Source organism: Aplidium turbinatum, chromosome 16, assembly GCF_918807975.1.
Source record: "Aplidium turbinatum chromosome 16, kaAplTurb1.1, whole genome shotgun sequence".
In the NCBI taxonomy this organism is placed as follows: domain Eukaryota; kingdom Metazoa; phylum Chordata; class Ascidiacea; order Aplousobranchia; family Polyclinidae; genus Aplidium; species Aplidium turbinatum.
Window position 1 is genome coordinate 18,215,752 of NC_137487.1, and position 25,501 is coordinate 18,241,252.

The 25,501-nt window shown below is 38.5% G+C and overlaps 1 protein-coding gene across 1 annotated transcript in view; it reads left to right on the plus strand.

Annotated features, from left to right (window-relative positions):
* LOC145785281 (collagen alpha-3(VI) chain-like) overlaps positions 1 to 19,898 on the plus strand; it is a 36,881-nt gene extending 16,983 nt beyond the window's left edge. Inside the window, exons 13-36 of the mRNA XM_082596956.1 lie at positions 691 to 928; positions 1,260 to 1,400; positions 2,257 to 2,447; positions 2,733 to 2,825; positions 3,555 to 3,714; positions 4,038 to 4,203; positions 5,024 to 5,201; positions 5,645 to 5,776; positions 6,703 to 6,811; positions 7,256 to 7,422; positions 7,693 to 7,902; positions 8,952 to 9,102; positions 10,007 to 10,051; positions 10,741 to 10,873; positions 11,498 to 11,671; positions 12,547 to 12,769; positions 13,149 to 13,250; positions 13,770 to 14,030; positions 15,784 to 15,837; positions 16,282 to 16,443; positions 16,807 to 16,867; positions 17,332 to 17,520; positions 17,759 to 17,931; positions 18,752 to 19,898. Coding sequence (XP_082453082.1) covers positions 691 to 928; positions 1,260 to 1,400; positions 2,257 to 2,447; positions 2,733 to 2,825; positions 3,555 to 3,714; positions 4,038 to 4,203; positions 5,024 to 5,201; positions 5,645 to 5,776; positions 6,703 to 6,811; positions 7,256 to 7,422; positions 7,693 to 7,902; positions 8,952 to 9,102; positions 10,007 to 10,051; positions 10,741 to 10,873; positions 11,498 to 11,671; positions 12,547 to 12,769; positions 13,149 to 13,250; positions 13,770 to 14,030; positions 15,784 to 15,837; positions 16,282 to 16,443; positions 16,807 to 16,867; positions 17,332 to 17,520; positions 17,759 to 17,931; positions 18,752 to 18,895 — 3,657 coding nt within the window. The 3' untranslated portion in view covers positions 18,896 to 19,898. The remainder of the gene's footprint in view (positions 1 to 690; positions 929 to 1,259; positions 1,401 to 2,256; positions 2,448 to 2,732; positions 2,826 to 3,554; positions 3,715 to 4,037; positions 4,204 to 5,023; positions 5,202 to 5,644; positions 5,777 to 6,702; positions 6,812 to 7,255; positions 7,423 to 7,692; positions 7,903 to 8,951; positions 9,103 to 10,006; positions 10,052 to 10,740; positions 10,874 to 11,497; positions 11,672 to 12,546; positions 12,770 to 13,148; positions 13,251 to 13,769; positions 14,031 to 15,783; positions 15,838 to 16,281; positions 16,444 to 16,806; positions 16,868 to 17,331; positions 17,521 to 17,758; positions 17,932 to 18,751) is intronic.
* Positions 19,899 to 25,501: the final 5,603 nt, after the last annotated feature.

Genomic DNA, 25,501 nt, shown 5'->3' on the forward strand with positions numbered 1-25,501 from the left:
ATTTGAGTGGTGCATAGTATTGGTAATCTTGTTATGTCTGTAGCCTGTGACATGTTAATAGGCTAATACCAATTCATTTTTGTATGGCGCTGTATCTATCGCTGATATGCATTGTTTTCACAGCTTTACTTGGCATAAAATATATTAGCAAGACCTTATTGAGACGCAGCCTAGTACAGTGATATTAAATTTTAATTTGCAGTTTGGTTGTAGGCTAATGGTATGCTACATTTTGCAATCCTCTCAGATACTTGACTTGATTTTGTTTTAAATCTTTATCCTCGAACTGAGAAAGCCTTGATACGTTATTCCTGGTAGTTTCGCGTAATTGTAGAGGCTTTGAACCACTGACGCAGGGCCGGTTACCGAGATTGACTGGGTGAAGTTTCCGATTGTCGTTGAATTTTTGTTGTCTGTGAGCTATTCCATTCGCTAGGTGCAGCTGAACTTGTTGGCTAGTTTACAATATAGCCAAGAAGGAAAAAGAGCCCGCTGCATAGCCGAGTAGTAAGAGCCCTGATTTGATGGTCGAAAGGGCGCCGGTTCGACACCTCTCAAGAGCATGCGACTGTGTCTTTGATAAGACACTTAAAGAAATGACCGAAAGGTGCACAAAGGTTGGCTCTCTTGCCTACCCGTTTACTTAAAAAAGAATAACAACATTGTTCTAGTTACCAAATCATCTTTCAGATGCTGGTGGTGGTGACTGATTCGTCGTCCGCCGACGACATATCTGCTTTATCGGCGTCATACCGATCGCGCAGCATACCGGTGTTTGCTGTCGGCGTCGGCAAGCAAGTCGGTCTGGAGGAACTGAACCGCATCGCCACCGAACCTGGTTACGTCATAGAAGTGCCAGAAGGCGTCACGGATCTCAACAAAGTGACGTCACAACTGGTGTCACTGATAAGCGACTCGACTGAAGCAGGTTGCTTTTTATGTTGCGCTCTGAACGCTAAAATTTGCAAAGTATATAGTGCAGTGTTATTGAAGGCAAGAAAACACTGCAGTATATAACTTTGTAACTTTTATTTTGTATGTTATACGCTTTGAGGATGCGCATTGTCATGGTGCGCGAAACGTCAGTGGAGCAAGAAACTAACTTGTGTACTTCTGCTTTTACTTTCGGATTCAACAGACGAACGTTGCAACTACTGCCAATGCCACAACTACTGATGAACACCCAAACTTTTTAGTACTCAGATTAACAATAATAATAGCTTTGATAGTGATAATAAAAGCATCACCATGTGTTCCAGCATGTGACGACATTGAGTTGGACATCCAGTATTTATTGGACGGATCCACTAGCATCAACTCAGGAAACTTCGCGAAAGTCAAAACTTGGGTCAAATCCCTAACATCAACTTTCGATATCGGCGTCTACACGAATAGAGTTGGTGAGTGTGTCATAGAGTTGGTGAGTGTGCCTGGTGTTTTTTTATTGCTGCATGAAAACATTGAAAACAAGAATTGAAGCAGCAAATGCGAATCATTTGAACCAAGCAATGATGCTGTTGGTACTGTGCAACACACACAAGCGCCACAGTTTTGACTTACTTGACAGATGGCGAAATATTTGCCTTGAGCCGGAAAACATTAAAAAAAACTAGTGGTTACACAGACTAGTACAGGTTTTGAACCAGTGACGGAGGCCCGGTCACCGTTGTTGACAACCATTTTGTTTGTGCCTGAAGTTGAAGTGTTGTTACCAGGCCACTATTGCAATATGCTAAGTGTCGCTAAAGGGAAGCTATACTTCAATAGCTCCGCCTAAATATATGTGCCGAGAGTTCCACTATTGCTGTTTTCACCTTGATGATAATAATCATGCTTTTATTTGCGCCCATTGCGATACATAACATACAGTACACTGCGATCACAGATGCGATACAACAGACGACAGGAAGCAATGAAGTGGCATATAGTCTTCGAGGCAGCAGATTTGGTTTGTTTTGGCTTGCCATTAAGTGCCTTTGTCAAGACACAGCCTCGTGCTCTGAAGCGGTGTCGAACCCACGTCCTTTCGAACGTCGCGCAGACGTTCTCACCACTCTGCTACACAGTACATACCTTGCCTTTTCATCATGTACAATGACGATTGTAAACCAAACGAGCAAGCTAAATTATTATTTTGCATTGCAACCTGCTGGCCATACATTTATTGAGTTCCATTAAGGATAGGGGATTTCCTGGCCATATTACTTCTGTGTCATCAAGGGATCATCTTAGTTACAATCTTCATACATTCTGCAGGTCTGAACCAATACAGTCATGAGCCAAACATAGAGTTCACCCTTAACCAATACGACACCAAGTCATCGGTTCTTGAAGCAATTGATAACGTCGAGTACAAGACTGGGAGGACAAGCATAGGGAGAGCTATCAACTTTACTAGAGAGCACAGCCTCATCGAAGCGGCAGGAGCAAGACCTTATGTCAAAAAGGTATTTATGATAGCTTTTGAATAAGTTAAAGATTTCTTGTTCTGTCTGTAAACGCAACAGATGCTGTATGCATTATGTGATGTAGGACTACTTTATAAATGAATATAGAATATGGAGAGGGTTAATGGTATAAGCAGTGCTGATGAAGCGTTACCTTGGCGAAAGAAGAGCCTATTCTAAATTATGGAACGCCGCATTGCGCCCCTCAAGAATCCCACTTGGAACGTGTCAAATAAAAAGTTTCTAGAGTTACACTGACAAACATTTTGAACATTCTCTTGTTAGATCTTGTTGGTGATGACAGATGGAGTGTCACAGGACCCCATTGAGGAAGCGTCGAAGGCCATCCACAGCATGAAGTTGGTCAGGACTTACGCGGTAAGTCAATAAACGAAAAAATTCTTAAAAATATTACTTTGGAAATAAACTGCAAAGTTGCAGCAGTTGTGTGGGTTTTTTGCTTAAATTGCTGTCACATCCACATACCGTTTGGAAAGGATTGTGTACTTACATACAATAGGTTATATGCATTATAATATACTAAAAAACATTTAAGTGATCTTAGTAATTTTTGACAGCATAGTAAGTCAGTATTCGAAATACATCGGTTTTAAAGGTTAGAGAGAAAATATAGTGTTAAATATACCAATAAACTAAAGTACATGTCCTATTGGTTGGTTTTAAATTTTTACCCTTGGACTGACAAAGCCTGATAGGTTATTCCTGGTAGTTTCGCATACTTGTAGTCCTTTGACGAAGGGTCAGTCACCGAAATTGGCTGAGTGAAGTTTTCAATTTTTGAAGTCTTGCTGCCGTGGAGTTACCCCATTCATTAGGTGCAGCTGAATAGAGAGCAATCCTTAGGGTGCTTTGCTTAAGCGCACACCCCGAGAGTCAAACCAGCTCCATTTGATCTTGAAGTTTCTTCGTTCATGAAGTCACGCGCTAACCAACTGAGCTATCGCGGCGGACTAATTTGAATAATCTCCTTCTATCCCACTAATTTGTTGTCTATCATCTCTCTGTGGTCTTCCAAAATTACATTTCTCCCAAAGTCATACTTAAACTTGTTCATGTTAAATCTCATTATCATGACAACTGACGCAGGTGGGAGTAGGAGAGGCTTCTCTTCCTCAATTGAGGACGATAGCATCTGACCCGGATTCAAAGTATCTCTATAAGGTGGATGACTTTGATGCGATCAACACCATCCGGGAGAGCCTCATCAAGAAAATATGCGAAGAAGGAAAAAAGGATGACAAGATAGGTGACGTCAACATTCAATTAACAAACATACTGACTTTCTTGTTCGCATACATACTAAACCAAGCTACCACTAAGACACAGTCTTAATTGCCTGACCAGGCAATTAATTAGGTTTGCAGTTTGCTCAATAGCTGTTCAGATCATATCAAATAGACTGGTATGATAAGATGCAAAAAGTCACAGTACAAAGCAAGCATGTGTTTGAAAGTTCATAAAAAAGTGAACACCCAAAAAAATGACAAACGTACGCCATTGCTGTTGACATATTTGACTTCATATTATCTTCAAATTGCATTTATGTGAAATAATCGATTGATTTTCCAGCTTGTCCTGCGTTGGAAATGGATGCTGTCTTCCTGATGGATGCTTACATCGGGTCCAAGCAGGCGTTCATTGCCACCAAGAAGCTTCTTACAAAACTGGTTCAGTCGTTCAATGTTGGAAACTTTGGTTCTTTGTTTGGATTCGTACAATATTCTTCTCGCATCAGGTTGGTGGCGGTGCAGCAGGATAATTTTAAAAGCAACTCTAGCAGACTTGTTATTAACTTATTTTGTATTTATTTATTATTATTATTATAGGCTATTATCATTATTTATCATCAACTTGTAAAAAAATTTATATCCTTTTAATCGATTGTTGCTTGAGGACGATCAAACCGTTTAACTTCCACGCTTTTTTGATGCATTTTTCAAATTTTAGCGTCAGCAATTCTTTGATTTTGAATTGCTGTAGCCTATTATAAAAACGGTAACAGCCAGAAAAAAGATCAAAACATGAAAGTTGTATTTTTAACACTATTTTGAAATATGTTTACACACTTTGTGTATTTTTTCTTAAAAATGCCTTAAATGACTAAAATGTCTGACAAACTACAAAAATTGCGTTTTGTTGTTGTTTCCGTTCGGACTTGTGTGAAAAAAATCTTCAACTGCGACAAACCTCACCGCTACATATCAGGCTTCCCACACAAACATTGTCACGGTGATATTCATGCTCATGGGAAGAAAGAACCGAATAAATTTCACTTTGCAAAAACATTAAAGTTTCTCTGTAACTGCTTGAAAATTGCAGAAAAAATTCAAATATAAACTTAGTAACTTGCTTCCACTTTTAGAAAACGCAAGTCTTCTTCTTTGTGAAAACGCAAGACCCATGCAGTTTGGTAAACAAAGTCTAGAGTTACCGTATGGTGATTGCAAACAGTGTGTATTTTTTAGGGCTTGGACTCTATGAAGAGCCCGTGGCAGTTAAAGGGATTGGTCAGCACCACAAAAAGTAAAAATGAAACAAATAATTTACTTTTTTAGAGTAGATTTTGATCTGAATGATCATGTTGATGTTGAGTCACTAATGGGCGCCATCAACAATGTATCACCCTTTGACGTGTCCAGTCGTCCTCCATCGAATCTTGGAAGTGCTCTTACGGCTGTTGGAGATCTTCTAAAAGATAATCCTGAATTCGGAACAAGGCAGAATGTTCCTAAGGTGAACAGGCGATGCCATAGAGTAATTTGGTTCGTTTTTAATTGAAAATGAAATATGTCTGTTTTCTTTTAGAACTGAACTACCGATATTTTCATTAGCGGAACTGTTTAGTTGCATCGTCGTACAACTTTCTTTACGTGGTCGCAAATTGCTCGACTCATAACCAGTGATTGAACTTGGAGTTTTTGTACTTTTAAAAAGTTAATCTGTTTTTATTTCGTGGTGTACAATACTTTTATTCTGTACGTGTTCTCTTGAAATTATTGTTTTCTCAAAGTCAGAAGAAAGATAACATAGTTCAGTGGTGGGTAATCATGACTGTCGTAGACGAATTCTATCGTAGTGGACCAAAATCTCACCTTTGTACGTAATAGGACTTAAATTCAAGTGTTGTGTTACCAATTTTTGTGAAGCATCATCCTAATGACGTGTTTCATTTGCAGGCGATCATCGTCATAACAGGGTCAACTCCTGCTGACGACACAATAGCGGCAGCAAGCGCGCTAGAGCATGATGGAATCCATGTCTTCGCCGTCAGTGGAGGAACGAAAGTCAACAACAAAGCTGTCAGGAAGGTGAAGAAGTTTCATGGTTTTGTTTTATCTTCCTCCTCATCAGTATGTATCCAGGCTTATGCCGGTGGTTGAAAATTGAGATGAAGTGGAAGGGAAGGCAAGGAAGCCAATCTTCGTGTCCACCTTCAAGCTTGCTTTTATATGTCGTGCCAAAGACACAGCCGCATGCTCTTGAGCGGTGTCGAACCGACGCCCTTTAGAGCGCAATACCAGGGCTCCCACCATTTATCTGTGCAGCCATCTTTGACGATAATGATGATAATGGCTATCCCTCGTCTTCGAGGATGATGGTCTTCGCAATAAAAAGAACGCTAACGATGAGTTCTTGAATGGCCAATCTGCTAATGAGTCCAATCCTGGCTTTAAAAGTTCGGTTATATTTGGTACATTTAAGATCCTTTGGGGGAATTGGTTGTAGGTGTGATTGTCGTTCTTTTCTTGGCATTCTTTTTTCTTTTAACCTTTGAAATCTGCTCTTCTCAAACGTGGCAACACCTTCATGAGTGGCAGATCTCCAAAGCAGCCTATCCTCTGCGGTTTCCTCCCAGTTTGTGTAATTGATATTGCACTTTTTAGGATTAATCATCAGTTTATTCAATTTATTCTAATACAGAATTATAAAAGCCACGCCAGCTATTGTTTTATCTTTTATCGTTTTGTGAGGGCTTCAAATTAAGCATGATTTTTCTTTTCCATAATCCTGTTTCTCTTCTGATTAATTCCTCATTCCATTAATTCATAATTTCCCATTCCTCTTTTCACTACACTGAACATGGGAGTATTTCAGGATGGCATAGGATAGAACTATAGGTAATAAAATCGATGTACAGGTAATTCGTTATTTGAAGGGATTTATCGAGGTCTCTCAACAATATTTTCTGTTATATCAACCAAAACGTGATTTGATTACTATTGTGACATCACAGATCGTGACGTCACCACCACCGCGACACTTCTTTCCAGTCAATCGCTTCCATCAGATCACGAAACTTGAAAGAAGTCTGACAAGAAGCCTCTGTGCTGCCATGGCAACGAGTAATAACTTATTCTGAACCATAGTCTGTTAATAAGACCTTGCATCTCAGTGCACTGTAGTTTTTGTTTATTTACATTTATTTCATAACGTTTGGCAGACGTTGCTGATCCATTCATTGACTATTTATTATTATACAATTTTGGTAGAGAGGTGACTTTCTTTAACCACAGACAGATAAAACCAAGCAACGACACGGCATTTAACATAATACATTAAAGTGGACATAAACTATAAACTACGAACGTTTTCGGCCATACTCAAGTTAGCTCTTCTTAAGTAACGAAAATAACTGACTTTACAATTACATCTACATTGAAAATAACTGATCTACACAAAGAATTTATTATTATATTCAAAGTTGAACACAAACGTCTCTCGTCTCTGTCAGTTGGCGGGATGTTTAATTAGCCGTTTGTGTTTATAATAAAAACAATCTTTTTTAGCATGTGGGAACCGCGCTGCTGACGTAATGTTCCTTCTCGAATGTTCCTCATCGACCACAGATGACGACCTCGACTCAATCAAACGGTTCATGATTGACGTAGTTAACAAGTTTGACGTTGGAAGTGCGTTTTTACAAGTGGGAGCGTACACTTTGTGGGATTTACAGGTGAGCTTTGATATTAGAAAATATGGGTTGGCATATTTTTTCTGCAATTCACGGGTGTACGATGATGTGGTGGGGTATTGGTTTGTTTTTTATCTATTTGCGTGTGCCGGTTGTGGCTCAGTCTTTCTCCATAATCGGTGTACTGTGGTCCCGTGATGTTGCATGTGACGTCCCAGACAGCAAATTCCTTTATTTATACATTGATTCAACGTCTGCAGACGTTTTAAAACCGAATCAAAGCCTGTTCTTTAACTTCCCTTTCTATCGCAGAACTCCACAAGTATAGAAAGCCTGACTGGGACAATTAATTCAATCCAACAATGCCCAGACAGCTCACTCTCGCCCGAATCGTTGAGGCTCCTGACTGAAGATGCGTTTTCGGAAGCTAGTGGAGGTAGAAGCAATATCCGTAAGGTGGCGATCGTGATCACAGACAAGGAAATAGACGACGAGACTGGCCTCACGGCCGAAGCAACTAAGGTATACTCTAGAAGGGATGTTAAATTTTAGTATGGAGCGACTAATTTGTTTGTTATTTTGAAACGTTTGTTTTCATCCTGAAACAGCCTCAGTTTAAGCTAATCTTGGAAATTCTTTGATCAATTTTTTGGTTTTATTTAGGCCTATTGAAAGTGGCGTCTGATTTGATGACCCTTTGTAGCGTTTTCGCTCTTCTTTTTATTCTGTAGGAATTGCTAGTTGTAAATTTCATCATGGTCAATGTTTTCGTTGTCTGCTGGATACAGATCAAACTTTATTGATTCTTGTAGTTGCAAATACATTGTTGTGCTACCCGTTATACGATGTTACTTAGGGGTATTGCAAATGGAAAAGTCCACTTTTTTACTATTTAGAGTCATGGACAAAGTTGTTGAATCGGATTATTCTCAATAGAATGTGAAAATAATAACAAAGGTTTGAGCGTCGGACAGTTAACGGTTCGGCCGTATGAATGTGGAGATCCGATCAATGATAATGGAGCAATTTTAAGTTGTATACTTTTGTCAATTTCCCCGACTTTAGAAAGATTTTGTTTTTTTAAATGATTTTTTTTTAATATTATAAACTTCAAGTCCCCTTTTTTGTACTGTATCATTTGGAATTGAAATTTCTCGTGATAGTTTAGGTATTGTTTGCAAACAAATGATTCTATTCTAAAACAAACGCCGTTATTAAACTTTTCATCAAATCTTATGATTTAACTGATGATACGGTTAGGATGCGTAGTGTGATAAAATATTTGACACAAAGTAGACGGTATCAAACTAAATCAGAAAAATCAGTTTATTCATATTTTATGATTCAAATAATTTTATGTTTGTTTCCTGACGTTTGTTCCTTTAATTGAACATTGCAAGAAAGGCTCTTATGAAAACGGGCTTGCTGAGATTGAGTGAGCCAAGAGGCGCGAGCAGAGAAAACAATCAAGGTAAAGCGCCCCGAGCAGAGACACCATAACGTACAAACATACATAAAATAAACGTAAATTTACAACAACGTTTAATCAAAATAAATGCTGTGTTTGATAGGCGCACGTGGCTGGGATCAAGATCATCACCATTGGAGTTGGAAGTCTGGCTCAACAAACTCTATCTCCATCGCCCGAATATGCATTCCAAGCCGCTAGTTACAATGATCTGCCAAAATACGCCCCAAGGGTGGCAAGCCGACTGTGCAAAGGTAATGGCTACATTTGCTACTGTGTATCAACTTTGTGGTGGACTGTTTATTATCATCAGTCCGATGGGCTACGGTTCGATTCCAGATCGGGTCATGTTGAAAGCAACTCAAATGTGTTCGTTGGCGGCTTGTCAATTAGGACTGCAGGGGATACTTACCTCAAATTGTTTCGATGGAAAGAAACAGTTTAGCAGCTAAAGATATGTTGTACATGAATTAACTGAGGACTAAATAGAATTGTATGTGAAAGACCTAGCATCTGTAAGGCTTTGTATTTGCAGCAGTGCCTTCGCTGATGTGGACACATCGGCTAGTAAAAACATATCAAACGAAGGTTCTAACTTCCATTGCTAATGATCGCAAGTGCTTCTGATTATTTCACAATGCAGATTTTAACGATCTGTTTTAGCCTGATGCTGCGAGTTCGCTGTGGTACGAAACGAAGCAACGAACGACTCACTGACCAACACCATTCGTCATAGCACATGGCTGGGGAACTGTGTTCCGAAAGCTAGTGCAATCCGCTATTGCCACAGCAGTGAACCCGCAGCATCAGGCCAAAACAGGTTGTTAATATATACACTGTGAAGTAAGCAACGATCATGCTGCTAAAAGCAAAACTCAATCAATTGCTTATATACTGTTATATACTGTAAACGAGCAAGGATAAGTCTGGTTGATAGAGTATTCACATCGTGCATTGCTCAAGTGCACACCCCGGGACTCGAACCAGCGCCGCTTGATCTTGAAGCTTCTTCGTTCACAAAGTCACGAGATAACCAACTAAGCTATCGGGGCGGACTCTACTTGATTTTTGTCCGGCATCGACCACCTTGTTATGTTAATGATAATATTTGTTTTATGTAAAGTTACTTTTATGATACACAACGTAATTTTATTCCAGATGCAAGGTGCCCTGTCCTAGAAAAGAATTTCCGGGTCATTCCAGGTATTATACTTAATTGGCTCGCCTGTAGAATATCAGGTCCCTGAAAATTGTATTGGCTTTATCAATTAAAGTTTAGATTTGCTGGTATTTCTATTAATATATCAGCATGATGATCGGGAAAGAAGACAGAACCCCAACAATTGGCACGGAATAGAACGTAATAAGCTAAACCTTTTGATGACACGATGACTGGGAAATGCATTACTTTGAGTCGTAGCTAACCATTTACTGCTCTGTTGCCCACAGGAGACAATTTATTAATTGCGATTTCCTTAATAAACCTTGATTAACTTTACTATTCGCTGAACTTAAAAAACACTCATGATTAGTAATGAAATAAACACTGATGTCTTTCAATCCTTTGTTCTGGTTCCTGGATGTTATTGAGGATGAAAAGTTATTCAAAGATCCTTCATTTAGGATGCAACCGAACAATTAAACATAATTACTGTTATTTATTATGCGTTGTAAAACCGAAACAACCAAGTGAACATCTTGTAATGGCTTTGAACATTTCATGCATGGCACAATACCACAAGTAGAAGTTATGTGTACTTGTAGTCTTTTGAAATTTCACCTTATGTCTTCTTGTTTTACAACTTTTGCGTCGACAACATTATGTTCCTAATTGGCTATTCGACGTGGCAATAAACCATTAATCTTTACATCAGCATCATGAATTGATTTAGGAGTAAATTTGCTGGAAAAGTTTGGAATGCTGGATGGGAATCTGAAAGGTGTGAAAGAGGAACGGGGAATTCGAAAAAAAGATGTCGCCTACAGAGTGATTGCAAAGAGGGCTGACTTGAAGGTCCCAAAAAGGTATGATATTGCCTATGATAAATTATACAATCTAATATGTATAAAAACACTTTGTGGTAAAAATTCCGAATTTTAGTAATGTTCATGTTCTAGAAAATTGTATCAAAAATGGCGCCTGCAAATACGCTTGGGTTTTTCAATCTAACTGCCCAAAAAACGCTGCACCGGGAAAAGTAAACTTTGTGTTTCTCAAGAGTAAACTTAGGCTAAGTATCGTTATATTATTTCACCCCATTTTGGGGAAAGGAGGATTACTTTTAAAATTAGCTTCTCACTTGAAAACGATGAGATTTGATTCCGTGTTTTTTGTTCGTGACGTTTTCTAGTCATATTGTTGAACCTATATAGCGTCAATAGGGGGTCCAGACTCCAGAGGGTACTATTTAGACCCGGTATTATTTTAGGGGCCAGTAACCTTTCCAAGGGCTCCCCCGGGTGTTTGAGGAAGCTACCTCGTATTCTTTAGATATAGAGCGTTTTTCTTGGTTCTGGTATCTTGATTCTGGGCCCGAAGATTTCATTGGTACTGGGCCCAATTAACTTTTTCAACGACCCTGATTGAACCCCTGCAAGCCTTTTGCATAGACCAGTGAGTGACGTCATATTTGTTTATCTTTGTTTCAGTGATGTCATTCCAGTCAGGTGTCTCTATTACTTCAACCTGGTCGTTGTGATCAGTATGAGGAAGAGCACGCATAAAGACAGCAACTGGGATATTTTGAAAATCACCGACGGAACGGAAAGAGCGGAGTTAACAATTTCGTGCAGAGGAAGACAGAAAGACATTATCATATCAAGGTAAACACTTTTTTTGTAATTTATTCATTTATTGCAACATCGTCATCATCCTCATCCAATTTCGGGTTACTCCCACGTGTGGGGCTAATCAATTATTATTTCCACACAGGGGTTGTCTTCAGCCTTCTTTTCTACTTGATTTTCCTGTTTCAGGAAGACTTTGTTCACTTCATTCTTCGCCCGTTTTTTTCATGCCCTTTTTGAACGTCCCCGTTTTTTTTTCATGTTTTTTCTTCCACCTTCAGGTTTATTGCTTGATGGAAAAATTACTTTTGAAGTGGTAGTAAACTACAAAACAATGGCGGTGCATTGCGAAAGAATGGCGGTAGATTAGGGACAGTGGAATACCGGAACAACTCACTTTAGTGATTTTTCTTGCAAAATGGGCAGCTGGAGGGTTACTAAGAAGTTCAAAAATTAGCAGAACTGCACAACGTTTTCTTTGCTTTTAGATAAATTCATTATCATCAAATGAATTGCTATATTTGGTTAAAATTTTGGGTGCTAGGAAATCTGCAAAACTTTACTTCAGCAGTGTGAGGTTACCTACCGTTACAGGTGTTGCATGAAGTCTACCCCTGCATTATCATGACTTGAATAATACTCAATAAATACGATATCAGATATTTCCTACATTTATTTTGGCGATACACACTTTGTACACACGTGGGCAGGTCATATAAACTGCACCTGAGTATGCGACATATGGCAGAAGACGTCAAGCTGTAGTTGCATCAAATTTTGTCATAACATTATGACCCTCCAGTTGTCCACCTTACTTTTGAGTGAGCAATCCCCTACTTCTATCATCCCTACGGTATATTACGAAACAATGGCGGTGCATTGCCATCATACAAATGCGACTTTTCTTGCAGAAGAGGAGCAGGGGATCTGGTCGTCAACAACAATGTTTCTCGAAACTTCTTTGACAAAAAGTGGCACCAACTGGAGGTTAAGTTCGGTCGAGATGTCGTCATCATCTATTTGGACTGCAAGAAAGTGGGATCATTCCAAATGGAGGTCACCCTGAGGAATCTTATCAACGACACTGGGAATGTCATGTCAGGGACTTTTCTTCCACCTGGAAAAAGTCCAATAGTAAGAACAACTATGATGCTGATAACAATTTTAAACGTTTTGAATGACCGTGTATACCATTGATCTTTGGTACCGATGCTTCAGTTTATGACTTAAGTGGAGGCTAAGCTTAAATACTTTTTCAAACCATGAAGTTTATAATGTTGCTTGCAATATTTTGAAAGGGGTAGTCTCTCATGTGCACTCAAGTTATGGGGGACTGCAAAAGAAGTTAAATTTAAATCTGCAGCAACTAAACAACCTTAACATTTGCCATCTTTGTAATGGACTTCAAAGTGAAAAGATTTCATAAAATGTCAACTTAAGCGCACGATAAAACCTATGCGAATTTACATTTTTTATAACAAAACTTTACCAAAACCGTTGATTTTTTATTTAGTTTTCATTACAAGATATGTACATGAAGTGCCACAATGGAGCAGTGTCTGATGCAAACAGAGAAGCTCCTTGCTGCATGCTGAAGAAGCACGAAAAGAAACGCGTAAGCTTGTTCAGTGTGGTTGCTTGTGCTGATTTAAAACGGGGTGTATTTGCTGAAACTGATCATTTAAGAGTAAATTAGCAAAGTTTTACACGGGGCCATTTTTATACGTTTTTAGAGTGCAGACCTCGAACAGAGAACACTTTACAACCTGTTCTAACCATACCACCCAATTGGCCGAACAGAACATATATTGAAAGCATGAAACACTTGGAGACAAACCTGTACATGGGGCCAATGATTGTAGATCTATTTGTGCACTTACTGCCTTTTTGAAAAGTAAAAATAATGCCATCAAGAAAAAAATAAAAAATAAAACAAGGTCTACTATATTATGTCAAAAAATGCATAATATTGAGATCTAGAAAATGTGAATCTTTCAAATCTTTTACACTTGTGAGTCTAAAAGATTTGGAAATAATTCTAGAAATTCTCTTTTATGTCACGAGATCGGTTATCTTGGCGCATATTAAAATATACTTAAAAAAAACGTAGTTAAGTCATATTTTCTTTCATTAGTGCAAACGTGATGTCCCTGAAAGACCTACCAGGCCAGCAACTACTACAGTTCCTGCAACCACAGCTCTTTCATCCACGGATCCTCCAACTACGGTCCCTCCAACAACAACAACATCCTACGCGCTTCCGGGTGGGGGAGGATCTTCGAGTATTATACTACTCCCCAGTTCGCAGTGCTCATGCGTGAACGGTACAAATGGCCCTCCAGGGCTCCCAGGTGCCAATGGAGAGCCAGGGGCACCCGGTGATCAAGGGCCAAAGGTAAGAGCATTGTTTGACATGTGATGACGCTTTGGCGTTAGATCAAATAAAAATTACAAGGTTTATTTTGTAATACCACAAAACTGTCATAAATCTAAGCAACACAACCTTGCATAAATTTGGTGCAGTTCTAAAGGAATCGAACTGCTGCTTTCATGAAATTGTTGGCACCACCCAGACAGCAAAATCCGTCATCTTTAGACGTCTTCAGGTGTTGAATCAATGTAAAAACTACGGATTTTGCTATCTGGGCGGGGATCTTATTACATTATTATTAATCCTATTTTAAAATCAATTTAAAGAGTTGATTGGTGGTACAAAACTTGAAAATTGCAAGTAGAATGTTGTTCAAAGCTCGAAGCAGCAGGTTTTGATCTGACTCTCTTCAGGAGCTATAGCAGGGCTACCCAACTGGCAGACCGCGGTCCGAATCCGAATCTTCTGGGTGCTGATGGTGGACCTTGAACTTTTGGAAAAATAACCTCATTGCTACGTTTCAGGGCTTCTTTAAACAGATTTCTACTGGGAAGAAGCAATTTTTACTGTGATTATCCTAGTTGCTGGGGGGCTTCGACTAGCAGGCTTCCAAACACTTTCTCAGAAATCCAATTCGAGTTACATTTTAGCTAAAAAAGTGGTTTGGTGCAGATAGTTTAACTTTCATGGTTGCGTGGGAAATAACTTTTTCACCGGACCGCTAAAAATATTCAACTTGTCCAACAGGACCTTTGTTAAGATTAGTTGAGTAAACGAAAACCTCTAGCTTTGAGCTATGAGCTTTATTCTACTCGCAATTTACGAATCAATACACAGTGTTTTCATTTGAGTCAGTTGAAGGTAATTTTCAGTCCACGGTGTATGTAATTTTGTTGATGTTGGCAGGTACGTCTATCTGTTTGCAGTTGATCTGTTTCATTTCTTGCTTTTTGCAGAAGATTATTGTTGCGACAAATAGGAAAATGAGAAGTAATTATTGTGTCTAAATGTTACATGCCACAAGTAATCTTTTGTTTCAAAAATAGTTTTCTTCAGGATGTACGAACAGTGGATAAGTCTATGCAAGATTACTGGATATATCAAATTTAATCAGAGTGATTAACGGAATGTTGTTTTTGTTAACTAGATAAGGAATTTCGTTTTGGATAGGTAAATTTTTCCGCATTTATATCAGTAAAACAAGATAGGTGAAACAAACCAGACAGATAGTCATTACCAGGTTTAGCCCCCTGAAGAAGTCAGTCTTGTCTGATTGACGAAACGTCGGAATAAATTCATTACCTTATACAGCTTGTGATAGTTCAGCTTAGTTTACACCTAAAGAACTTATGCTATTGAACTAAATGTCTAGTGAACAGCCTCGATCAATTTTAAAACACTTACAGTGTTCACAGCAAGGTGAACGAACAAAAGGACGACAAAAAGTGAAATATTTTGACAATATATCAAGCTAATTACGGCAATAAAAAGTATGCCAGAAGTACTAGCAAAAACAAAAAAAAAAACAGAACAAAATGAAGGGAGTTCATGTGGGAAACCACAGCTGATCAAACAATCTGTTGAAGAAGAAAATAGTAATTTAGCGAAGGAGAATTTTGTTATTGCCTGAAACTTTCACCTTGCTATATTCAAGTTTTTACCACGAAGCAACTTTTTAAGTTATAAGTTAAATTAAAAAAGACATGTAAAAGTTTATATGAAACATTATTTTGTTGAATCGACATTTTTTGGATTGACGATGTGTTTTTTTTTTCAGGGAGATCCTGGCGTAACAGGCGCCCCTGGCAACCCTGGACCGCCTGGGGAAATAGTAAGTGCTTTTGTTATAAGAAACTTGACAGCTTTTCGTATTAAGAATAGCGGTAGACTTGTACGTTAGCTTCTCTCAGCTTAAATGCTACGCAAGGAAATTAGTGCACAATTTGTTTGTTTATCTGCGCAATAAAATGTCGAGAGTTGTAGAGTCCAACCAAGCTTTACAGCTCAGGGCTTACTTCGATTATCAAGCAAGTCCACTGGTTACCATTCTCTAACTCCTATATCCAAACAACACATGCTATTTTTTATTGCTTTTTTTTTCTGTGTTCTGTGCATTAGTTACAGCATGATCTACGGCAGCAATTTTGCTCACTCATATTAGAATGTTTGCACCTCTATTTTGCGATATTTTGCAACCAACTGGTGGGAAATAAATGATTATTATTATATTAAAATAATTATTTTTTATGTTACATCTGAGAAATGTTCCATTTAGGGCTCAGAAGGACCTGAAGGACCTCCCGGACTACCTGGACCCCCAGGCCCAGGAGCCGTGACCTCTCCCGAAGGGAACACAATTGAAATAAAGGGCCAGAAGGGTGAGAAAGGAGATGCAGGAAGAAATGGCGCTAATGGGGTACAAAAAGGTTGGAACAGAGTAAGTGAAGTTAAATGTACAAGATGTTACACAATTTTATGCCAAACTTCTTTAGGATGTCTACAATATTTTCAATTGCCTACGCACTTAGTCATCAAATTTGTGTGTTATTTTATGAACAAGAGAAAAACGCTTGTCATTTTTGAATATATAATAATTGCTATTTTATGCAATTTACTTGCGAAAAAATTAATTTAAAGTGTAATTGGATCACTGGTAGTTATCATAAGTGTTGTAATTCTTCATGAAGAATGTTACTACTGGCAGTTACTCAAATGGGTGATGTTTTTGACCAAAATGTATGTCTTTGTGCTTTGTGAGATTGTAAATTTTACCTCCGGAGCTCACCTAGTCTTACTTTAGGGGGTTCCCGAGCGGAGAGTTCGTGAAATCGCCAGAGAGATTGTGTCAGAAATGTTGGCAAGTAAGTTCTGTGTGCTGCAGGTGTCATATTTTTTATTAACATATTGCAGAAGACGAGCTTGCTTTTATTTTGGTATTGGTAATTTTGGTAATGCGCTCGCTAGAACAGCGATTAGTTTGCAATTCGCCAACCATCACGATGTAGCTTTCACCCTAGTCATTGAAACGTCCGCTGATGTCCATTGATAGTAGTGATCGCCGGGGTCTATCGCTGTCAATTCTTGTCACAACTGGCTGCCGAAAGACATGCTGATGAATGTTAGAAGCTGGTTGCCTAATGCTGTGAACCATATTTTATTTTCCCGACAAGCGCGAAATAAGGAATATAAACTACTTACAATGCCAACATTCTTGTTTGCCCATCACCAAATAATACTTAAACACTTTCTGTTTATGTCTAATTTTCATTTTAATATCCGACATCATCAGTTCAAGTTTTTATTATTTTGGTTTCATTCATTCCAGCCGAAGTGCCGAGACTATTGGCTCAGTACCTGGACGGGCGGTACAAGATTTCTGGAGAAAGAGGGAGACCCGGACCTCCCGGTTCGAGAGGATACCCAGGCGATGTGGGCCCAACTGGGCCGCCCGGTCGCCCAGGAGAAAGGGGCCTGACTGGAGCACAAGGGATTGCTGGGATGAGAGGATTGCCAGGTATGAACTCAAAATTTTAGTTATGTTATATTTTTAACTCCGGACTGCCAAATAGATAATTACAATCATATATTTAAATACAATCACAGCCTGCTTCTGTATAAAGTGATGAACTATAGAGGTTAGAACTTCGTCAATTGTAATTGAAATATAAAAAATACTTTGCAAGTTATGGGTGCTTTGAGAACAATATTAATTCTAAGCATTAACAATCGTTTCTTTATTTGTCAACAATCAGGAAAAGATGGAAAGGATGGTCAAAAAGGAAATCAAGGTGTGGGACATATTGGTCCTGTAGGGCCTCCTGGACCAAGAGGACTCCCAGGGCAGTCTATCCAAGGACAGCCGGGCTCAAGGGGACCACAAGGACCCCAAGGTCGAAGGGGAAGTCCTGGGATACGAGGATACATGGTAAGATGTTGCTTCTCAATGGGTTTTGGAAATATCTCTCCTGTCCTTTTCATTTGGATTTTAAAGTGAGGTTAAGATTTGAAGCCAACGCCTACTCATAAATCGTGCAGATAAGATTTTAGGGGATTTTCTTCCAGTATTTTACGAATATTTCCGATTATAGGGAGAAAAAAAAACTTGGTTTAATGATATTTGAAGCTTTGTTTACATTTCCACCTTTGTTGTTTTATCAAATTTAGATTAAAAAAACTTTCACATCGCAGTTTTGGATTGGGGTTTCACAGCATCTTAATCCTTGTTGTGCCGACTCACCCTAATGACTCGTGCAAGTATGCGTCAATTAGGGAGAGATAACACAGTGACTGCTCTCAAAAACCTAACTCTTTATTGTCTCAATATTTTGTTTTTCACATTGAAAACGCTTTGTCTGCGGCTCCACCTACGGGCAGCACACGCATAGACATTGCTGCTTATGACATCAGGCCGAATAATAATGTTTGTTTGTCTCAGCAATCATAGCATGGCTTATATTTGTCTCATTACAACTGTTTAAGGTTTTTGAGCAACTATGTTGTTTTTATTTTATGTGATGTAACGATGATGATACCTACATTTAATCATATTATTACTCCAACCTATCTTCCCTGATTTACCAAAAAAAACAAAAAAACATTGGAAACGCTTTCAAAATATTTACTATAGACCTGAACTATACAACCAAAACAGAAAATCCTCTCAATTTTAACTCAGTTGCGTTTTCATTGCGCTGTCTAAAAGTTTTTTGCACTACAAGTAAAGCGTACTTTCCATTTATCTGCAGGGGAACGCGGGACCCCCTGGTGAATGCGATAACCAATATTGTTACCAAACTGTGGTTGCTGTCATGCAAGGGAACGGGCATGCTTCTAGTGCTGCGGGCTACAGGCAAGAATACTCTAATAGCAAAGGTCCAGGGTATAGATGAATACCTGGAGAATTCGCAGCCCAAGAAAATTTACAAAGTCAAGCATGGAAAGACGTAGAATGTTGATAAAGTTTTTCCTACTAATACCTTTTGTGAGAAATCTGTGTTTTTATTGTGACGTTTTTGTGAAGTACGCAATGGAAAAACTCCAGCGCGTGCGACCATTCTTCAAAGTCAGGGGTACGTAACATTTTTATTGTAGGAACCACTTTGAAATCAATAACCCGTTCTAGCTCCAGTGGCGGATCCAGGGAGGGGGAAACTTGAGGCAATCGCTCCTCCTTTAAAACACAGAAAAGTAACTTTGTTCACGATGTATTTGCAAGGTCGGTTAGTGTAGACCAACACATCATTGTATTTTGTTGAGATCGCCCTCCTTTCCTCATGCTACTTTTTAAATCCGCCCCTTCCTAGTTCCCCATTCTAGAATGGCGGAAACGAAATAATCAACTACAATCCGAAATGTTGGTTCAAAGCTTTTTACGACATTTATATCCCTAATGACTCAGCATCTACGTACTTCCTATAAAGAGCCTCAACAATGACTGGTTCTAGCTAGCACGGTGACTTGTGTTATCAAATACTCTGCAAGTTACTGATGCATTTTGTCCTAACTTTGAAATTCTGTTTAAGAAATAGCTGCAATATTTCGACGAATTCGGACTTACTGCTTCAAAAGATTTTTTCGCGGCTACTAACAAAAAGTATTTTCAATCTTTATTGAAATGTAATTAAACCAATTCGGTTCGTTTTAGTGTTTCATTGTTACTTCGCTTAATCTTTGTAGCGAAATAATATGCTCATTAATCATGTTGTGTATGGTCGTATCTTTTTCAGCATATACTGTAGTCGCATTGTGTTTCCTTTGTTTTTATTTATGCTTTGTAATTATACAATTTTTAATATGCTGTCACAACCGTTTTATTCAAGATTGATTATTCTATTACAATGCATTCAACCACCTTGTAAGAATTGCTGATGAATCTTTTTCGAATAAACATTTACTGGTTAAATAAAGTTTGCTGATAAATTAAACGTAGACGAGGCTTACCAAGAACTAAACCAGACTTCAGTTGAGTTGTTTTTATTTCTGACCATCACAACAAAAACAATACACGTCAACATAGCAAAGGTCGAGGAAAAGGTAGAATCGACAAAACGCGAACGTTAAAACGTGCTTGTGACCGAAGTCAATTATTAAGTTGAAAGAAATTTAAGACTTACATTAGATCACAAGCTTGTTCGAATTATGCTTTGTTTCCTTGATTTTAAATTCGTTTCAGCAAAAAGGGGAAGTTTTTCAATTGTCTCTCTTCTTTTCAGTTAGTTATTTTTTATTTGAAATAATAGCTACAGTAATTAAAGTAACAAAACGTAGAACCACACGATTCATCTGCATAGTTCCTTCTGTGACTCTATTTGTCACAACACTGTCCGTGTCACCGTGTGCTCTGGTATGGAATAACAGTTCAGTTGGTGCCGAGGGAGAATGTTGCAGTAGGCCTAACTGCGATAAGTTCACTTTTTGCTTTGGAGGCGAATGAAGATTGTCAGTTGGCCTAAAGGTCACACTATTGTAAATTATAAAATTCACATCACTAAGTAGGCCTACAAATGAGAAAAGTAAATGGAATCAGCGTTTTAACCATTATCAATTCTGGTTACGTAACTAGCGATGTTTCACAAAGCGGTCTTCGGTATTAGCTATAAATTCTTCGGAAAGCACAAATCCCTGTGTTGCTTGCAAACATTCATCAAATAGAAATAATACAATGGAGCTTCGTTTCCGCCAGTCCCCTCGTTGTCCTATTCCTTCGAAACAAGCGTGGGTGCGTCTCAATCACCTTCTAACCAACGTCAGAATATTTGAATTAAATTAACCATTTCAGCACCTTACGTTCACCAAACGAAGCAGAACGTCTGTGCATCTTGTATGAAAAGTCGTTAGTATGAAAAATCCTCTGCGTTAGCTCAGTGGTTACGCACCGACTTAAAATCAAGCGGCGCTGGTTTGATTCTCCGAGTGTGCGTAACCACTGAGCTAGCGTTCTTGGCACTTCGTGTTACGAACACTTCAATGGAATGTACATCCTGGACCGTCTACACTCTACACTACAGTCTGGACCGGCTGCCGAAAATGAACGTCTACAGACGTTGAATCAATTTAAAAATGACTGATTTCGCTGTCTGGGGAAAGTTATCACATACACCTGACAGTAAGTGGTTATGATAATTCCAAACAAAGCGACCCCGATACAAATGTACATTATATTTGTCTGATTTCATGAAATCAACTTGAGAATACACAGAAATGAACAGTGTTGCGACCAGAAAGCGAAAAAATGCAACTAATGATCAAATCATAAAGGGCCTGGCTGATCTGCATCGACGCTACAATCTTCCCTGCCAACATAGAGTGCTGATAAAGCACTAAAGACCTGAATCACAAGTTTAAAAATGTTTTATGAACAAACAAATAAAATATGAAATCAAACTATGAAACAATTAAGCAATGTATTTTTGGGAAATTTATTCAAAACATTTTTTCTTTTTAAACATCAGGCACATTTACGACTTTATTAAAACTATCATGTTTGTACACTCCGTTGGTAGATCCAAGGCAGTTGAGAGAATAGTTGGAACCCAGTAATAATGAGAGGTCAGTCTCCTTCAAAACAAAGCACCAATAAGAAGCATTATTTAAGTCTATCCGGCTTTTCTTACAGTTTACAAACTCCTCCGAAGATCTAGGCCCACTAAAACCATCCTAGGTCTAAAAACTCTAACTAGACTTCTGTGTCAACGCAACTAGGCAGATGCAGCCCATAAATACAATTTAGTTTGTGCACGTACACTTATTTTCTATAGATAATAAGTTTCAATTATAACGTTTGAAGGTCTATGTTTACTTATCGAAGTTTTATTTCTTGTGTTTGTTCTCCGTTTATTTGTTTGCTTTTCGCTTTGTTTGGACCTATCTCGCGCTTTTGGTCGCATTTCCACTGGAATCGAGGTCTCGGCGGGAAACCTGTTTTCCGGAGTATACGGTTCTGTGTGTGTTTTTCTTGAGGAGCGAGGTAAAGCTTTGGTGAGCGTATTCTGAACAGTGTTATTGATGGCACTTTCCATTATCTGGCCATTTTTTGAGTCATAATCTTGAGATGCTTGAAGCTTTTTCTTCATCGTCCGAGGTTTTGGCTTTGGTTTTGGTGGAAAAGTTGTGGTCGGTGGAGCTGTGGTCAATGGAGGTGTGGTCAGTCGAGATGTGGTCAGTGGAGGTGTAGTCAGTGGAGGTGTGGTTAGTAGAGGTGTGGTCAGTGGAGGTGTAGTCAATTGAGATGTGCTTAATAGAGGTGTGGTCAGTGGAGGTGTGGTCAGCAATGGAAGGTTTTTTGTTTTGTGTACAAGATCAAAGTTTTTGGATGATTGGATTTGTTCCGATTCGCCCAGTTCGTATTTTTTAAGCTCACTTAGTCGCGACACATCCGTTGTGTGTTGCATTGCACTGTTCGAAGGGCAAGAATCAAATTCAAGTACTTTTGCCTGTTCATAGTTTACTGTTGTTATTCTGGAACATGCATCATCTTTCATCTTGGTATCTTTCCATATGTTGACGTCTTTTTTCTGTAAAATATTGATTTCAAAGTCATGAAATGTCTTACACATACTAAACATGCAGGACATCACACCATGTGGTCTACGTGGTCTAAACTTCGGACAAGAAACGATAAATTGGCCTAACTTTATACTGTATGCTGTGTCCGACGGCTAGTAAGTTATTTGAGCATTTTCTTTTGGTGCAGACGTTTAATTTCCTGTGATATCAGTCAAGCCACCTTTTCCTTTTGTTAGTTTTGTTACTGTATTTCTTTTTCACAATATCATTTCTTTTGCATTCTGACAAAGAAAAATAATTTGAATTGAATTGAAGTATTGGACCATAAATAAAACATTTTTCACTATTTGTCCAAAAATAACCGAGGTTCAAACCAATACTGTTCAAATTCCTTCAGGATTACTTGGCAAGTGACAACGTTCGATGCCGTAGCGTTTGACAAGAGCAGGATTAGCCTCTTACGGCTTATCCATAGTTCAACAAAAATATTTCTATAAAAGCTTTCTCATTCACGTAGCAAGTTTTTGAGTAAAACTCCACATAGACAAGATAGACTGCAACAAAGGAGCATTATTTTTGCTTCTCTGTCTGAGTTAAATATTATAAGTTCATTAAAATCAAATCTTCTACCACCATAATTAAAGTAATTTGTGTTCTTCTGGTGACTATTTACTAGGTTACCTCCTGATGTTAAAGATGATAACTAGCTTTATGTATTTCTGACGTTTCATCAGTCAGCACGACTGACTTTATCAAGGTGGCTAAAAGTGGTTAACACAACCTGTTCAGCAACGATGGCACAACACAAAAACATGCTCATAAAATAAATAAAGTAAAGCAGCATGAAAGTCAGTCGTGCTGACTGACGAAACGTCGGACATACATAAAGCTAGTTATCATCTTTAACATCAGGAGGTAACCTAGTAAATAGTCACCAGAAGAACGCAAATTACTTTAATTATCAAATGCCTGGTGAACAGTCTCTCTCTGTTTCTTCTACCACGATTATTTTAAATCGGTTGTGATGTATATCAGGAGTACGTAATAGGTATACCATATACGTATGTACTTATGTACTTGTAGGACATACAGTATAAACTGCAGACATAACGCAATTGTTTCGGCCTTAATGTCTCAGTGCAATAAACGTACACTAGAGTCCAGGGGTCACCAAACTTTTTTCTCTGAGGGCCAGATTGCTGCGAGATTAACAGCTGCGGGCCAGATGCAAATTGCAAAAAAATATACAACTATTTAGAATCTCCATTGACTTGAATTGAGCACAATAAATAACAAAGTCAGCAATGGAATAGCAAAGTTGTGATGAAAATCGAAAGGTTGCTGGAAAGTTATCCCCTGCTGTGATACACTACAGGGCATCGTGCTCTTGAAAAAACATTATATCTTTCCAAATTTGGCCTAGGCTGTCCCCAATTGTGGTGGCCTAATGATAAACAGCAACGTCAGTCCTTAACAAAAAATTGGTAACTTTTTTCCTTAACAGTTGTAGTGCAGCTGTTATTTCCGCAGCACGTGGCGGGCCGGTTAAGGCCCGCGGGCCATAGTTTGGTGACCCATGCACTAGACAGAACGCCGCATTACTAAGCCATATAAAACAAGTTAGCTTGGTCTAATGCATAGCATACAAACGATTCACTTTAAATTTGTCAAAAGTTGCAATGACACTGGTTTAACCTTAAGTCTCCCGCTTTGCCTTTTTTGCTCCCCAGTGTCCACATTCACTGTCACAATCCCTCGTGGCTGTTGTGCTCCACTTAGAGGCAAAACTCTGACTTTGTGGCTGAGTGAATCAAACGATGAACGTAACTTACAAGTGTAAAAAAAATGAATGCAGTAAAAATAAATGACTAAAAAAGATAAAAAAAGCTGTGAGTACAAAATATAAAATATGAAAAATCAATTTTAGATATGAAAGACTATAGCTCACACATGTTATACAAAACACTGGAAAGTTTTAAAAGTATTTACTTGGCTGTTAAGCTGCGAGGTGGATTGAACTAAATTAGTATTATGTTGTCAATCAGCTTTCACAAACTCACTCGGGAAGAACGTTGTTTTGACTAAGTTTGTTCTTTATAATCCTGTTTTTGGGGGGCGTCTTTGTGCAGTGTCCCTTTCTTCTCAAATATTCTCCAACACCTGAATATAGGCTAATTGTAAATCTGTCGAAAACATACAGTGCAACAGTATTTTGTGTGCTGTTTGATGTAGTCAGCATGGTACTGTTTTTATCTGATATTTTGTGTGATGGCTGTTATGAAGTCTGAAATCTATGGACCTTGTGTCTGATGCAAATATATAATAGAAGTAAAAGAAGTGTAAAAAGCATGTTTTGCTTAGTCACGTGTTCGTCGCTTCAATGGAACCAATTACGAGATCAATTCCAACTTCTACTGTAATTCTGTGATTGGATGATTTGGTTTGCTTCCAGCAGCAATCACAAATGCCATGAAACTGGGCTGTTAAAAGGATAATCTAAGACTTTATCCTCGTTATGGCCCCTAAAATCCTCCCGGCCCAGGCCTAAAAGTATCCTCCGGTCCCCCTTGTCAAAGCAACTACACTGGAACCGGCCAGTCATGGCCGATGCTTAACAGGAACTGAAATTTTTCATATTACGATGATAAATGGTACTTTCCTAAATCTACTGTACAACCGCTATAATGCATAACAAATCCAAATATGACGTAAGAAATTATATACAACATGAGTGCTTTCAAAGTTCAGCCATGGCTACCTAAAGATAAGGCCTGATTTGTCACATTTTGCAGAAATTTCCAGATTTTGCTAACTTTTGGCGAATGTTAAAGTAAATTTTTCTAAAAATTATATTTTTACGCTTTGTTTACTGTTTTCCCCAGATGACACAATAGGTTTTAACATCCTCACATGTCGAAAAACAAAGAAAATTTGATTTGGAAGATTTTAGTCAGACTGTTAATTTTTCAATAACAGTCTGACTCAGCGTT